General features: G+C 49.0%; 7 protein-coding genes and 1 non-coding gene across 8 annotated transcripts; 2 read left to right on the top strand and 6 right to left on the bottom strand.

The window, feature by feature from the left end:
- The first annotated feature begins 316 nt into the window (after positions 1–316).
- BO85DRAFT_448527 (wax synthase family protein) lies at positions 317–1,987 on the top strand. Its single transcript, XM_025659955.1, has 2 exons — positions 317–1,142; positions 1,209–1,987. Exons 1-2 carry the CDS (start codon positions 358–360, stop codon positions 1,633–1,635), a joined length of 1,212 nt encoding a protein of 403 aa, XP_025516409.1. The 5' UTR covers positions 317–357; the 3' UTR covers positions 1,636–1,987.
- BO85DRAFT_519358 (transcription factor) lies at positions 1,738–3,936 on the bottom strand (the record flags this gene model as incomplete). The annotated part of the gene is made up of 4 exons (XM_025665044.1): positions 1,738–2,085; positions 2,146–2,434; positions 2,493–2,922; positions 2,973–3,936. 4 exons carry the CDS (start codon positions 3,934–3,936, stop codon positions 1,738–1,740), a joined length of 2,031 nt encoding a protein of 676 aa, XP_025516408.1.
- A 181-nt stretch (positions 3,937–4,117) lies between these two features.
- Positions 4,118–4,191, bottom strand: BO85DRAFT_t129. The gene has a single exon. It is a non-coding gene; the product is annotated as a tRNA-Val (tRNA).
- A 488-nt stretch (positions 4,192–4,679) lies between these two features.
- On the bottom strand, positions 4,680–5,884 carry BO85DRAFT_275821 (DUF202 domain-containing protein). Its single transcript, XM_025655143.1, has 3 exons — positions 5,264–5,884; positions 4,788–5,067; positions 4,680–4,731 (listed from the first exon to the last, which is right to left on the bottom strand). The coding sequence occupies exons 1-3, from the start codon at positions 5,640–5,642 to the stop codon at positions 4,722–4,724; spliced, it is 669 nt and encodes a 222-aa protein (XP_025516407.1). The 5' UTR covers positions 5,643–5,884; the 3' UTR covers positions 4,680–4,721.
- A 242-nt stretch (positions 5,885–6,126) lies between these two features.
- On the bottom strand, positions 6,127–6,754 carry BO85DRAFT_437653 (GFA family protein; the record flags this gene model as incomplete). Its single annotated transcript, XM_025658630.1, has 5 exons — positions 6,127–6,262; positions 6,321–6,346; positions 6,409–6,518; positions 6,577–6,605; positions 6,672–6,754. 5 exons carry the CDS (start codon positions 6,752–6,754, stop codon positions 6,127–6,129), a joined length of 384 nt encoding a protein of 127 aa, XP_025516406.1.
- Positions 6,755–7,457: 703 nt separating this feature from the next.
- Positions 7,458–7,757, bottom strand: BO85DRAFT_487208 (uncharacterized protein; the record flags this gene model as incomplete). Its single annotated transcript, XM_025663437.1, has 1 exon — positions 7,458–7,757. One exon carries the CDS (start codon positions 7,755–7,757, stop codon positions 7,458–7,460), a length of 300 nt encoding a protein of 99 aa, XP_025516405.1.
- A 2,440-nt stretch (positions 7,758–10,197) lies between these two features.
- BO85DRAFT_448525 (uncharacterized protein) lies at positions 10,198–13,487 on the top strand. The gene has a single exon (XM_025659954.1). The coding sequence runs from the start codon at positions 10,367–10,369 to the stop codon at positions 13,034–13,036; it is 2,670 nt and encodes an 889-aa protein (XP_025516404.1). The 5' UTR covers positions 10,198–10,366; the 3' UTR covers positions 13,037–13,487.
- On the bottom strand, positions 13,225–14,812 carry pfa4 (putative palmitoyltransferase with autoacylation activity Pfa4). Its single transcript, XM_025659953.1, has 5 exons — positions 14,434–14,812; positions 14,211–14,382; positions 13,858–14,157; positions 13,721–13,799; positions 13,225–13,664 (listed from the first exon to the last, which is right to left on the bottom strand). The coding sequence occupies exons 1-5, from the start codon at positions 14,766–14,768 to the stop codon at positions 13,285–13,287; spliced, it is 1,266 nt and encodes a 421-aa protein (XP_025516403.1). The 5' UTR covers positions 14,769–14,812; the 3' UTR covers positions 13,225–13,284.
- Positions 14,813–14,845: the final 33 nt, after the last annotated feature.

Genomic DNA, 14,845 nt, shown 5'->3' with positions numbered 1-14,845 from the left:
ACGTCATACATTATACATTCATCCATTCTATGACACTTCCATAGTAAACCCCAATTGATTTACAACCACAAGCGCAGTGTAGACTACCAATGACCCACGCCGCCCGATCTTAATCGCTGATTGCTGCACATCCATCACTAGTCGCCGATCAGTCTCACTCATCCGACCCGCTCCGCCCAATCAATCCCCTCACCCTATCCCAATCAGGCAATTCAGCTCTGCAGTTCAAATCTCAGCCGCATTCCAAACCCACAATCCCCCCAGCTTATAAAAATGCCTCCCAGCCCCCACGCTCGCATTCTTTTTATCTTCCCATCTTCCTCATCGCCAGAATAAAATCAGAAAACCAGAAAAAAAATGCCACAATGGATACCCCCGGCTCAATTCCTCGCTATCCAGATCCTAACCGGCACCACCGTCGCCTTCACCCCAGCTAACTCTCCCCTCCGATCAATCGCCTCCCTCCTCGTACTTGTCCTCGCCTACTGCATGCAAATCAGCGCAAATGCCCACCTCCATGGCACCCGCTTCGGCGCCCCGCTCGTCGCAATGTGCTGGATGAACGTTCTCAACGGGATTGATTTGCTAGTCCTGACGCGCGCAGACTACGATAAACAGCTCGCATACAACAACACAAAGCTGAAGTCAACCTCCGACAAATCACCAAATAAACCGCAAAGCAAATCTCTCCTCGAAAAATACCTCTGGTCTCTAAATCTCTCCTTCAACTACCGCCGCATCAACACCCCCTGGCAAATCCGCGCTCTCACCACGTTCAACAAAATCCCAACTCGGACCCAATTCCTCCTCACCTCCCTCCTCAAACTCACCATCTCCATCGCAACCATGCAGCTCCTCACACTCGAGACCACCGATCCGTATCTCGGCCGCGCAGTGGAAAAATTACCCGTTCGACCAGACGAGATAATACTCCCGTTCTGGTATCATAGTGGCTGGGGCAAAGATGACCTCGTGCTTAGATTCCTCTTCACTCTCTCGTTTGGAATCGTGGCGCGTGCGTTCATTGTCGCGGGATATACCTCTGCCGCGGTGGTAGCTGTAGCATTGGGCCAAGAGCCGAGTATGTGGCCGCCTGTCGGGGGTGGATTGCTGGATGCGTGGTCGATTAGGAGGTTCTGGGGGTATGCATACACTCTACTCCCTTTTATTATTCATACCTTATATTAACGAAGTATGCAATACTACAGAAAAACATGGCACCAAACCCTCCGCCAACTCCTCTGCTCGAACGCCGACTTCGTCTCGGGATCTATTTTGCGTCTTCCGGTCCGATTCCAGTGGTGCTTCCGGGTGATTTTCGCGTTCGTTGTTTCAGGTTTAGTGCATACGGGAATGGATGTAGGGTTCGGGGTACGGATTGATGAAAGCGGGGCATTGTGGTTCTTCGCGTTACAGATTTTGGGTGTGGCGGTGGAGATGCTTGCTGAGACGTTGTTGGCTCCTGTGAGTGTGTTTGTGCCGAGAGGACTCAGACGTGGGATTGGGTTTATTTGGGTAGCGGTTTTCATGATGTGGACTTTGCCGGTGTGGATTTATCCTATTTTGGTCCAGTTGTATGGAGATGGCGTGCGCATGATGAGTCCATTCTTGGGGTTTGAGGGATGGGATATTTGATTTGGTTTTGAATTGCATAGCGTTGGGGTTGGGTATTATTGTTATGTTAGATTATATTAGATTTATAGATGTATAGTAGGGATACTAGTGGTGGATGTAAACCTATAATGCTGCGTCCCAGTCTACCCAAGCGAATGTATTCAACAGGTCGAGATGGGGGTCTGCGCCTATAAGGTCCGGTAGCGCGTCTAGGGCTCTCGTCGGACTTTGTAGCGATGCCGGCATGCTGAGGATTCGGTCCAGTGAGCGTTGCAATATTCCCTTGATTTGCGCCTTGGCTGCGATGTCAGATTCGGAGGGCCGGAGCCAGTCGAGAAAGGCGACCAGCACACTGAGGTTCTGGATGATGTCCGATCGGGGAAGATCTAAGGTGTATGTTTCGGGGGAGCTGGATTGACGGAGAAGCTCGAGGCAGAGGATGCCGCTGCCTGGGACGGCGTAGGACATAGCCTGACATGCTGGCTCAGTATGGAGTAGACGTATTTATTGAAAAGGGGTGGAGTATCGTACCAGCCAGGAAAAATCAACGTGGTTCTCGAACCGGTCCTTGTGCTTCCAGTATATTAGGGTTAATCCGACCATTTCATGACTAACCTGGATCAGAGCTTGTTCGTCGACCACTCTGTGTCGGGTCAGAAGTCTCTCTAGGATGAACAGGTTGAGTAGAAAGTCCAGGCGCACAAGAACGCGCAAGGCGAGCAGCTGGCCGGGAATGTCGCGGTCGTGGACGTCTTCTGTCTTGAACTTGATGACCTCAGGAAACTGTGCATATATGTCTGTAGCTTGTCCTTTGAGTTGACTGTTTGCTTATCAGAAGTTGTGGGCGAAAAGGGGTGTATCTTAGACTGAGGGCATACAGGCATGTTTGTACTGCAACGTCAGTGATGCTATCCTGGGAAGTCTCTGATACTTCTAGCATCTCTTCGCGGTTCCTTGCTAGCATTGCGCGCGCTCGTAGGATTGTGGTTGGATACGGTTGTCGATCCACACTGCTGTCCCAACCATCGGAGTTGAGCTTGGCTACGGCATTGCCAATCCTGTCGGAAAATATGTCCTCGTCGTTAATATCCTGGGGCAACTGAGTTGTCGAGTATTTTCTGTTCAGAAGCGGTGGTCTTCCGGTGAAGGTAGAGATAACCTTGTCGAAATTGTAAATCGATGCGTAGACGCGTCGTTTGAGTTCGTGCTGGAAAGAGACCTCCTTCCAGTCGGACGACAATTCTCGGTGAAGACCAACTGATGTTGTGACTGCAATCACATCGCCATGTTGTCGCCAACATGAAAGACCTGTTGATCAGCTGTGTGTTCTCTGTGCAGATATCCTAAGCAGGACTTACTCTTATCACCGCTGGCAATGCTCTCAAGGATGTTATGCTTGAATGCCAGATTTACAAAGAGAATGTTGATAGCACCCAGCTGGCTACACAGCTCGATGCACATGGATGCACAGCGTTTAAAATGCACCATGAGTTCTTTGGGGCCCTTGAATGCATGTTGTCGACAGTACTGAGTAATGACATCGTGTTGCACCGGCAACTGTGAAGCCGCAGACGACCAAATAGTGAACAATGACCCTAGCAGCTCCCAACGCGTTCTCTTTCCCGAGAATGACTCGATCCAGCGGCGTGGATTCTGTTCAGCCGGCAATGGCGTGAGACTGCACTCTGAAAACCGCTTCGCAACATATTGTAGGTGCTCGCTGCTTCGCAGCCGGAGCACGTCTCGATACTCATCCCACATCTTATCAGAAGCGATCCGATAAGCTGGCCGGAAGCAGGCATCCATTAAGGCCATTGGATGGACGAAGAGCAAGTTGCAAGTTAGCTCATCCGGCAGGTTCTGTAGGATCTGGATCCCCAGTTGGAGCATTCTCGGTGTGATGGTAAGGTTCCCCGGCTGAGAGGAACTTTGCACCTCGACGCGATTGATGTCTTCGCTGCCTGGATCCCCCAGTGCTTGGTCCACTTCGAATCGATCCCGATGTTCCACGAACACGGATGCGAAACTCGTGGGCCCCAGGTACTCGGCTGAGCTTTCCAGTATTGGCGTGGTTGACTGTGCTCCAGGGCAGGTCTTGGTGCTTGGGGGCCCATCGCTCTCATTGCTCAAGGCAGTCGGCGACTCAGCCTCAGGCAGGCTTCTTGCTCTGTCTTTAGTGAGGGGATTGGCGAGATAGACGCATTTCAAGGACAATCGCCGACACCGCTGGCAAGCGGGGGTTTCGTGGTCGCAGGCCAATTTGCGCCGGCGGCATGCCTCACACGCAGGCTCTCGGCCATTCTTTCTCCTGAGAGCGGGCATGGAATAGATCGGAGTAGCCTTTACTACCAGATAAGAAGAAACACATTGTTACTTGTGATGGTGTTGTCAGATGTAGATAGTAGATGGCTGATGTGGATGCTGGAAACGGAATCGGCTTCGGCTTCGGCATGGATCGGACTCAAAAAGTGGGGCGCTCAAGAAGAAAAAGAGCAAAAAAGAATGACCAGACTGGGGCTCGATCCCAGGACCTTATCGGTGTTAACGATACGTGATAACCAACTACACCATCCGGCCATTGCTTGATAAACATTTTCATTATCAGTTTTATGTTTGACATTCTACTAGATATACAGCGGTCGCTAAATAAAGCTCCTGAAATCGAGCTCGAGGCTTATATACAGTTATGATTCGCCATTTCACCACGCCCGAGCTTATACTCGCATATCAGATGTAAGGAAGAGCATATTTTGGAAGAGAACGGATCGATAATACCTACTCGTTATGGGCTGGTCTTTACTATTTCTATCCGCTCGATGTGACAGATATATATATTTTGTCCTCCGTCATCATGCTACTAGTAATATTGAAAATATGAATGTAGATTATCAAAGTTTCATTGTATTCTAGTTCTGCATTGGGTACTTTTCGGTATCAACATATATCCGAACATTCGTCTATTCATGACGGACGGCTATCTCAACCCTGTAAATCGGTCGTATATCATCAAGAACATGGCATAAGGCGTGTCATCATCAACATCCTCAAGGTCTAGTTATCATCATACTTCAACTCGACCGTAATAACCAGGGACAGAACGAAGGTCGTCAAAATGATCTACTCATGTTAGTATTCTCCCCCGACGTAAATGCAGCGAGTCACAACTCACCAACCCAATTAAAACCCCAATACAGTTCAGCTCCCACCCCCCCGCATACACCGTCCCCAGAGCCACCACATTCTGCTGCTTCCAGAAGCGATACGCACCCATGGCAGCTATCAGAATTGCCACGCTATAACAGCTAACCGCCAGGGGGACCCCCACTTCATAGAACCCCAATGCTGGATCCGGCGAAGCTAAATGCTGGAGTCGAAATAATTGGGCGATCAGCACACCTTGCATGGCGACCATGACCGATGTGCGAATGTAAGCTAAGAAAGTTCGCTCTAAAGCTAAAAAGCAATGGGGGATGTCAGCAGCAGCCTTGCATTCCTTCTTCGTTGTTGTTGGTGAATGGATGGGCTCGTGATTGCCTGGCGCCATAGCCACGTGCGATTGCGCCATTTTAGTGGCATCAATAGTCATTAAAGCATATATCGGATGGAGTAATATGCGAGGTATATATCAAAAAGCGAGGTGCCCACTCACCGAAATGATCCCGATTACTCTTCTGCGGCACCGTCAACACCACATTTCGCGTCCAAAAGCGACGAACCCGTCCCGTCAACCCCTTGCTTGTGTCCTCCCGGTTGGAATGAGTGGTGCGGGAAACGGTCCGATGTGTGCGGACACGATATTCGCCCGAGGAGATCGATTCGGTTGAGAAGCCGGCCTCATCGTCATCTTGGGTGGCTATATTGCGGAGCTCGAGGGCATCCAGGTCGTTATCAGTGCTTCTGGCGTCGTCGTCATCGCGATGAGGTCGTTGAGCTGTGTGGCAGGCAGCTGGTGGGGTGAGAATCTCGCGACCGGTCGCTGCAGCGATCGCCTTGTCTGGTGCAGAAGAATGGTCCTGGCGATCAACCATGATGTACAGTAAGCTTCTTAGCTCTCGCACAGGAAGCTGTGTGACATGCTGCTACTGCCGATTCTGGAAGAAAAGATGGGAAAAGGAAAGGGTCGATGCGGTGAAGAGGCGTCACTGCTGGCTGGCAGGTTCCTTGGTTTGTTGGTCGGCGACTCCCCCCTGCTTCCCCGGCCGGCGCTTATCTGATTGGGTTCGGATACTCGGCAGTGGCAGAGCTTATCGCTCTTCCAGGTTTGTTGCTAACAAGGAATCGCCGATTGATCGATTTTATTTGCGAATTGACCTCGCCAGCGGTTATGACGTAATAGATTTGAGGACTATTTGCCTTGATTATATCCATTGAGATATAACTTCACGACAACGAGCAACTATCTCGACTAAAATCAAATCTCAGAAATCCCTCTGACCATCACGCTAATTATCCCCTCATTCAACCCCGGACCCTAACTCCGCTAATGCTCCACCCAAGCTAACACTGAGCACACTATGCCATGTTAATGCTCACCCACTCCTCCTGCTTATCGCCGAAAAACACCGATTCTGGCTTTGACACAATGTCAAACAGCGCTGCTTTCAGATACGCTTTACCCGGCACCTTTGGCGACAACGTGAATAGTGGGCTGTGTTCAAGCTACATCAGCATATGGTTCTAGGTGCGAAGCAAAACCAACAACTGACCTTCCACAACTGGAGCAAAAATGACGCTACAAAGACGGATTTAGCTCGGCACGCTTCAACTAGTGCCCTTGAATTGACGGGAACCCACCTGGATGATGTTCCCCGAAGAAGTGTTGGGATCGCTGTAGATCTTCATTGCCTGGCTGGGGTCTTCGATGGTCATGTCACTTTGATCGATGAAGTAGTTGATTGAGAAAGCTATTTGGGGTTAGTCCTAGGCGGCTACTGCGGGTAGAGATGGAAAGCGAAGACATACAGCCTCCTCCAGCTTTCTTGCAGTTGATGCTGTAGAGTATGCAATCAGCTTAGATCCCATACTAATGATTCATTGGTATGGGAGTATAAAATTACCAGTGGCAGGCTACACTCCTCTCCGGCTGTGCCGGAAGGGTGATAGAGACGCTGGTGCAGTTACAACGGCCGGTGTAGGGCATCGTTGAGGTGCTGTAGATGGATGTGGAAGATGGACTGTGATGACTCGATTCGTGGCAGCTTGCCGGGATATTAAAGGTCAATGTCAGGAGAAAGTGGAGCATGTTCATCCACATTTAAACCCACGTCATACACCAGCAATTCGGAGCTGAACCGAATCAAGGGAAGCCTCGACAAGAAGTCCTTCTCCACTCGAGTGGATCTCTACCCGATGATGGATTGATAATCAGCGTTTGCCGCCCGTTCAGTGGATGCCATACATGCCTGAGGCTGCAAAACGATATATTGAACATCTCTTAAGCCCGACTGTGGTACTTTTAGCCAGGCGGATGATACTATCTTATCAAGGCTCAAATGGATAGAGAAAAAAAATTGCCGGAATTGATACACAAATTGAACGACTAGGAATGACTATATAACACCGTAATAGCAGAGGTTGGGCATGTTACCTTGGCAATGAGGCGCACACTAAGCCCACCATCTTCTTATTTGGCAAGTCTAAAGCATTCCATTGAAGGCCTAATAATCAACAGTCCTTCGAATAAGCGCCCCTACCATACATGGAGCTCAAGCAGTAAACTGTAGGACAAGTCCCAAAGTGCCCCGTTCAGTATGAGGCGCCATCCCATTGACAATATCGGCCGTGAAACTGTTCAGATCCAGAATCCGATGTATACGGTCCATCTTGATTAGAACCTCATCGCACTAGCTACTTTCCGAGTACGTAGTAGCAGCATCCCGAGCAGTAAACCTTCCAGCCGGACCGCTGTCGAGGCTCGCCAGACACCCGCTCTCAACCTTGCGAATCACCCGCGTGCAAAACTCCACTGACCTATCCACCTCTTCTCTGGTTAATGTCCCACCGGCATCAACCGTCCCTTGGATAATAGGACGAGAACGATCAAACGCCACGTCAAAGTTAGCCTCTTCCAGCCCGTTCAATACGGCCTTTTCCCTGCTGTGGATCTGCTCCATCGCACTGCGCACTACCAGTAGAGATTGCATGTAGGCTTCGCCGACCTTGACCGAATGCCGTTCACCCGCCTCCTCCTCTGTACAGACCCCTGAGACTGGCGCAGATTGTCACTGCCGCTGAGAACCCACCCGTCATCATATACCGACGGCCGCAGAAGGGTTCTTAGCATTTTCAAGGGCTCTGGTTGAATAAAGAGGGCGCTAATGAATATCTCAGAGATAAATGCCGCAAATGGGTTGGCTCAGCCTTTCAACTCACTGATTTAGAAAATCAGGAGTTTAAAAATCATAACCAAAAACAGACGCTATGGCATAATGGTTTTGCGCAGGCCTATGCGATGACTGGAAAAATTGGTTCGTCCATGCTGGAGGCGCTGGTGGGTTTACCGGCTGTACTGGCATCAAAGAAGCCTATCGCGCCTCTTGTCCACCATTCAGGGCTCAATATTATCTGACTATCAGACCTAGTATTATTTAGGAATGCGCCCTAGCCTTGTTTTCTGCCCTTTGTTACAAGGAAATGCTAGTGGATCACCAACAAGGAGACATGTGACTGTTCGATCGAGCGCTGTTACCCACCTTAATTGCTTCCCAAAGTCTCAGTCGCCTGCAGTATGGATATTTGGCTGCCTGCTTAATATGTGAGGAGAAAATCCTACAAGGATCGCTAGCGGGAAGGTGATTGCCTAGAAGCCAAAAAATTGGAACGTATTACCACGATTAATAGTCTTATCCGACAGTGTTTATATCCCGAAATACGCACTGCGTTGAGTAAATGAAACCTTGGGCAATCTGATTTGGGTAGAAGTGTCTGATGCTTAACTCCATTGTGAGATTAAATATAGTATCTGATAGTAGCAGCGCACACAGCCCTATTATCGAACAGCCATGGTAGAATGAGAAAAAGGAGCAAAAAAAAAAAAAAAAAAAAAAAAAAAAAAAAAAAAAAAAAAAAAAGAAGATGGTGTAACTGTGAGAGACCTCTCGTGGCTTACAGCTTGTGAGACTCAGTGTGTGACTTCCTCGGAATGCTCAACGAGACTAATAAAGCTTTACAAATAGCCTTATAAACTGGAATGTGGAGGTATCTTCAGAGAGTCGGGCTTCCTTGTCAAAATTTTGGTATCGAAATGTGGGCCGTCTACTTAATCGAGTATGCCTAAACTACAAATTCTGTACAAACGGAATAAGATAGATCTTCTGGATGACATTTCCGTGGTTTTATGCCACGGCTAGTTGAACTACCGGCCAATTCTCCCATCGACTTTTCCCTGTCGACCTGCAACCTGCATTCCGCAGTAACACAACAGGGTAATTCTAACGACACAGACGGCCTTCCAACATGATTGTTGCCTCACTATAATATATGCTGACTACTAATCCGGGGATGGATACGCGTAATGAGCCTTTGGCATGCAATGCTAGCAGTAGTTATGAGGCATGAGCTTTCCAGTGTTGTGCTTGTGCTTATATTCATGCTAGAACATGCTGACGGCTGCAGAAGATCTGTATTACAGCGTTCGGCCGAGTTTTACACGCAGTGCGAATCAGAATCGTACTCGATGCAAGAATGCAATAGAAGGACCGAACAAGGAAGGGTACCATGCGTTACCCACGCCGCCATCCATATGCCTCCAACAATACGAGGTAGCTCATCCAGCATAAGAGATTGACTAAACGTTCAGAATTTAAATAGAGATGTAGCTCAGATCCTACATCAATATATGCATGCAATGTAAGCTAATGCCAAGATAGCTGAACTACATAAAAATTGATTCCCCGCTTGCGTTTTGGATGCTGGCTAAGCTGCGGGGAAGCCCAAAGAACCCCCTAAGGGTTGATTGTAACCCCAGTGTATGCAACTGCGCTAGGGCAAGTGAGTACTAACGTTATATGGCGACTTGAGAGTGCAGGCAGCGCGCCTATCCCCGAGGCATGCAAATTGTAATGGTTGGCTTATTGGATTTTCAATGGTCTATTATTTGCTCTTCGGTCTCGAAAGTATTATTTACCTCCCTGGAGACCTACATATTGCAGGCTGAGAGCTTTTTGATGGTCACGAATAGTTCATCAACCTGCCTGGGAGCTTTTTTCGAGATTTATAGTCTATCATGCTGGGCTTGCTGTTGGTAATGGCCACTACTAGCCATGGTATATAGATTGGACCCCTCCAAATGCAGGTATGTTACAAAACTACTGAAAGCCATGACCTGAAAGCAGCATGAAGCTGACATTTAAAGTAATCAATAATAGTCACGGTAGTTATGGCAGATCAATGAAAGAAAGGCTTCGCACTCCTTGATACCCTTGACGTATGTGGTGCTACTGTGACAGTAACGAATTCCAAGGCTGATGTGTCGCTGTCTCCGACAGGCTACCATCTTTTCATGACGTCTGTTTCTCCTACATACCCCGCATATTACTTGAGACCAGCCAGCCAAAAGTGGCAATAATGTAAATCTTGCCTGCGCCTATCACGGCCCCGTTGATCCTGCAAATATAGTCACTATTTAGACACAGCCGGCTGCATAAATAGGCCCTCTCTCATCCACCCGAATTGAAGTATCACATATCAATTTGGCATCTAGTCCACTCCTCATACAACAAGCTTGTAAGCCCTGTGTCAACTACCCGCAAACATGACCGGAATCATGAACTATCTCCGTCGACCTCGAGCAACGGACTCAGGTATCGAGATGTCCGCTACTATCACAGCAAGTTCTTCAACGCCTAGTTGGGGTGTGATAGAACTTAAAGATTTACGCGACAAGGACAACAATCCTGTGGACTTTACCAAGGATGATTACCTTGGTATTGCATTGCTATCACCCGTCAAGGTCGAGGATACGGAGGTCAATGTTTCCACTGATCCTTGGTACGATTTCACATGTGAGGTTAGCAATTTCTCGAGCGGTAACGATGTCGAAGTCCTTGTGAAGATCACATTCAAGCCTAATTGGGATGGGGAAGCCGACAAGTTCCAAGTCAAAGTTGTCCAGCTGGGAATGGCTGGCGATCCGCAAGATGAGCACTACAAGGACTCGGTGCGCCTGTGGAAGAATTCTCTGCCCGATGAAACCGGTACCGTCCCAATTGTGTGTGACAGTCGACCGGATGGGATTCCCTACTCCAACCAGACGGTGGTTTTCACAAACGATGATGGGATAATCATGAAAGAGGTACCATTTGGTCAAAAGACTGAGGTAACCTTGAACCGGGGCAGCTACAGAGTTGCTGCTACAGAAGCTTTCACGGACGATGAAACCACCGTTGCTATCGCAAAGGCTCAGCCAGACCAAGTGGAGGTCAAACAGGGGACTACAAGCTCAGATGTCAACGTTACGTACGATGTTCAACACTACAGCGCGACAGACGTTGTAATTGACAATATAGTCGGGCTCGAGGGAGAGGAAGTGCATGTCAAGTTCAGCAGCGAAGACAGTCTGCTCCATGATTTTTGGAGTTCTGTTCCACAGACCACAAAGCCACGTCGAGTACTCCCATCGGGTGGCAACGCAACTATTAGCGTTGATTCAATTATCGTGAATAATGTTCAATATGAATTCACTCCGAAGCAGGTTGATTTATCAAGCAATAATTCTGTCTTGTTTACGGCTGGCGATGTTATTCAGCATCAAATAGAAGTCTCGGGTGCCGTCAAGCTACCCATCCAGCTGAAAAAGCCAGGCTCAATAACCGCAGGAACAATGGTGGTGCACCTCATTCAACAAGAAACCCGCCTTATTTACAAGGAAAAGGTGGACGTGAACGAAGAGAATCCCCAGTTCCAGGTGTTGGTGGCCCCGGGAGATTACGAAGTGCAGGCAAATCGGTTCATCGAGAATGGAATCTTGTATAAACCTACATTTGACCCCAGTATCACCGTCAACGAAGATGGTAACACTGAACTGGAATTGCAGGTGGACCTCGTCGCCAATCTCAATGTCCCTGGCTTCCCCAACTTCTTGAGTTTCGGTGCTTGCACCCGGGACCTCAGCGAACCTACGAACTCGGATGACACTGATAACGACTTAACAGACTTTGTGCAAGCTGGTGCATCGTCAATATTCAAATATGCTGGTCAGGGTGGCGACGGCGACCCCGAAGTTGATCTAACAGAGAGTCTAGAATGCACACCAAGAGTGATTGCCCTTGCGAGCGATATCGAAAAAGCCATCGGAAGCGATCATACTGTTCTGCCAGTGTTGATATCATATACCTGCAACTTTTCTGGTGGGAACGATGTCCTGACAGATACCACCAGACACCGCCATAGCCTTGGAAATTTCATTCAGTCGCTACAACTCACCATGAAGAGTGACCAGGCGCCACGCTCTCTACGCGCTGCGTACATCCTCAACCCCGATTTCATTGGCGAGTGCCAGAAGCGTGGCTACGAAGCGGACTCAGAAGTACCGTTCCTCAATTCTCTGAAAGAAGCCCTTGAATACCGGGGTGAAGCAGATAAGGTCGAGCTTATTCCTAGCGACATTGACGATACCCTTCGTGGATATGTACGTGCACTACACTGGCTGGTGCGGACTCTGACGAAGGATCCCGACACCGGTAAGCCTGCCGTTTCGCTCGGATGGCAGGTCAATCTCTGGGCAGGAGAAGCCGCCGGTGCAGTGTGGATTTACACGGACGAAAATCAGGCATCGGACAAGGCGAAGAAGACAGCCGACTACTTGGATGAACTTGGGGTATGGCCCAAACAAGCTTCCCAGCAGGCGGATGAAGATGAGCTAGCTCCTCTCGACTTTCTGGCCGTTGACCGTTGGGAACGCGATGATTACAGAAATGATAGCTACCCCAAGTTCTTCTGCTTTGCTCCGCGTGAATGGAGCAGGTATATTGATTTCTGTGAAACACTTGGCGCAGAACTGCATGCCCCGATCATGCCTTGGCAGGTGTCAGCAGCTCGCACGCCAACCTTCAAAGATGACGTTTCGAACAATTTCTCGACAGCACAGCATTGGGGTACCGGGGGCAGCTGCATTTTGGGCGATCCAAGTATTGGATCCGAGTACTACCGCATCCATAAGAGGATCTTGTCGCTGGGATTGAATGAGGTGCAATTTCACGTTAAAACCGTGGAAGAGCTGTGGAAGCGCTCTCAACCCTTTGATATCAGTATTCCAGGTTACCAAGGCCTCCATTTACGGGGAATCTTCGCTGTCCTGCTAGGTGGTGGTGACACAACCGGCATTGTGAGTAGCCTTCCTCAGGCTGGTGAGAAGCAGGATGCTTGGGTGCGGGAAAGACTCGGAGAATATATCAAGAACCCGATTTATTTCCAAACCGATTGAGGAGGGAGCGTGTAATCGAACGCTACGACTGAATTCAGGACATCGTTGCCTGCCATTACTACGATTTTCGGGTTTCTAACGTGGCACTAGCCACCTGTACTTGGGTTTAGGCGGAACTTGCAAGCTGTGTTCAGAATGGAACAGTATGATTACGATTTGAATGCGGAGGGCTAGTGCTAATGATTATAGCTTTTTATCATTATGTTTTATGTACGCAATCATGTTCCTGACCGAGAATGGAAGAATGTTTATTGCCGTTGTGCTTTTTGTTGCATCAGAATGGCGAGTGGGATGTCTTCCTCGTCGTAGAATTCGACGTCCTCTTCAACCCCAAAGTCACATAGCCGTTCGCCCTCAGAATTCTTCCACCCTTCCTCGCCATCTTCAGGCTCAGTACTATAACTTGGCGAAGACTCCCGAGAAGAGCCGCTCTGATTTATTTCTTCCTGTGCCCGATCATGGAAGCGCTTACGACGTCTGATTTCCTGGCTAGCTCTCGGCGCCCTACTGGGGCTATCGCCCTTCCACCCGTAAATTGCTGGAATCTGGGGCTCGACATCATCCATGGCTGTTCTGGCTGTAACCGGGATTCTGTCCGGGTCGGGAGGTGGCCAGGTAACATTAGGATCTATTTTGGGGTCAGTCCGTCATTAATGCCGGTGCCATATAGCAAGTTTTACTAACCTTCAAAGTCGTTTACTTCGAACTCTAATCCTGTCCGACGGTCAGGAGTTCTGGCCAGCGGCCAAAACCAGCTCAGAACCTGAATAAGAAATTAGCTTGCAGCGGAGAAAAGCTATTATTGATAAAGATCGACCAACATTTGCAGTTCCGCCCATTCCAGCCTTAATGTTGGACCAGATTCCGATATCGTACGGAAACTCCTGCTTTTTGATTCGGATCCTGACGCCACCTGGTCCGGTCAAATACCCACCGAAGTGACGGGACCGACGAACCAGCGTTTGATGTCGTTCAATCTCCCATTCTTCGATAGTTGTCGTATTAATGCTCATAGACCAGATGGTCCGACCGAGAAGGATCATGAGAAAGAAGACCGTGAAGCTGTTCACTACAAGGAGAACGAATAAATGGCCCATCTGCAGCGCACTAGGGCCTAAATACTAAGCAACTTCTGCATCAGCTTGCGTCGTCTCGTCTAGAGTGATCATCTTACGCTCGGACGATTCCGGGAAGCCCAAATTATTGACGCTCTTTCATAGAGAAGGGTTTCGAGATAAGACATTCCTGTTACGGCGTAGAACAGAAAACGCACGAAGTGAGGGAAGGTGAAGTGCGAGACACAGTTCGAGGTCCATGGGCAATGATGGTCCATCTTTGGAATGCATCTGCAGCTGGCATCAGTATGAAGCCCTAGCTATTGATTTGATATAACTAACCTTTGGCACGTTCGACAATGGTGGGCTCTTGGCGGCTTGTATGCCTCACATTTACGGCACCATCGTTGACGACCACTAGCACGGTCGGCTTCGAGTTGCTTACTGTCTAATGGCTTCCAATATTTGGGAATGCGACCAGGATCTACAGTGCAAGTTCGATAAAAACATATCCAGATGCACAGGGCAAAGATGTTGAGGCGCCATAGCTCGGTGTCCCTGAGCGGAGCTGGCTCGAAGTACAGAAAGAAATACTGCGAGCTGTACGCGAGAAAGCTAATTAAGATGCAAACTGATGGAATCGCCAGTTGCGACAACCGGAATGAAGAGCTAGCCATGCTGGTTGCACATCACATCTCCGAGTCCAACCACTGGCAGCACGCGATGAATGATGGTGAGGCAGACAAGACTGAAT

This window comes from Aspergillus piperis (assembly GCF_003184755.1).
Source record: "Aspergillus piperis CBS 112811 unplaced genomic scaffold BO85scaffold_7, whole genome shotgun sequence".
NCBI classification, from domain to species: domain Eukaryota; kingdom Fungi; phylum Ascomycota; class Eurotiomycetes; order Eurotiales; family Aspergillaceae; genus Aspergillus; species Aspergillus piperis.
Note: the sequence above shows the minus strand (reverse complement) of the source record. Positions and strands in the feature narration are given on the sequence as shown.

Coding starts and splice junctions, on each gene's coding strand:
- BO85DRAFT_275821 (XM_025655143.1), bottom strand. CDS start 5,642: ATGGTTGATCGCCAGGACCATTCTTCTGCACCAGACAAGGCGATCGCT. Junction 5,068..5,263: donor GAGTAATCGGGATCATTTCG/GTGAGTGGGCAC, acceptor ATTGCTTTTTAG/CTTTAGAGCGAACTTTCTTA.
- BO85DRAFT_448525 (XM_025659954.1), top strand. CDS start 10,367: ATGACCGGAATCATGAACTATCTCCGTCGACCTCGAGCAACGGACTCA.
- BO85DRAFT_448527 (XM_025659955.1), top strand. CDS start 358: ATGCCACAATGGATACCCCCGGCTCAATTCCTCGCTATCCAGATCCTA. Junction 1,143..1,208: donor TCGATTAGGAGGTTCTGGGG/GTATGCATACAC, acceptor GCAATACTACAG/AAAAACATGGCACCAAACCC.
- pfa4 (XM_025659953.1), bottom strand. CDS start 14,768: ATGGCTAGCTCTTCATTCCGGTTGTCGCAACTGGCGATTCCATCAGTT. Junction 14,383..14,433: donor CATTGTCGAACGTGCCAAAG/GTTAGTTATATC, acceptor TGCCAGCTGCAG/ATGCATTCCAAAGATGGACC. Junction 13,665..13,720: donor CGAAGTAAACGACTTTGAAG/GTTAGTAAAACT, acceptor ACCCCAAAATAG/ATCCTAATGTTACCTGGCCA.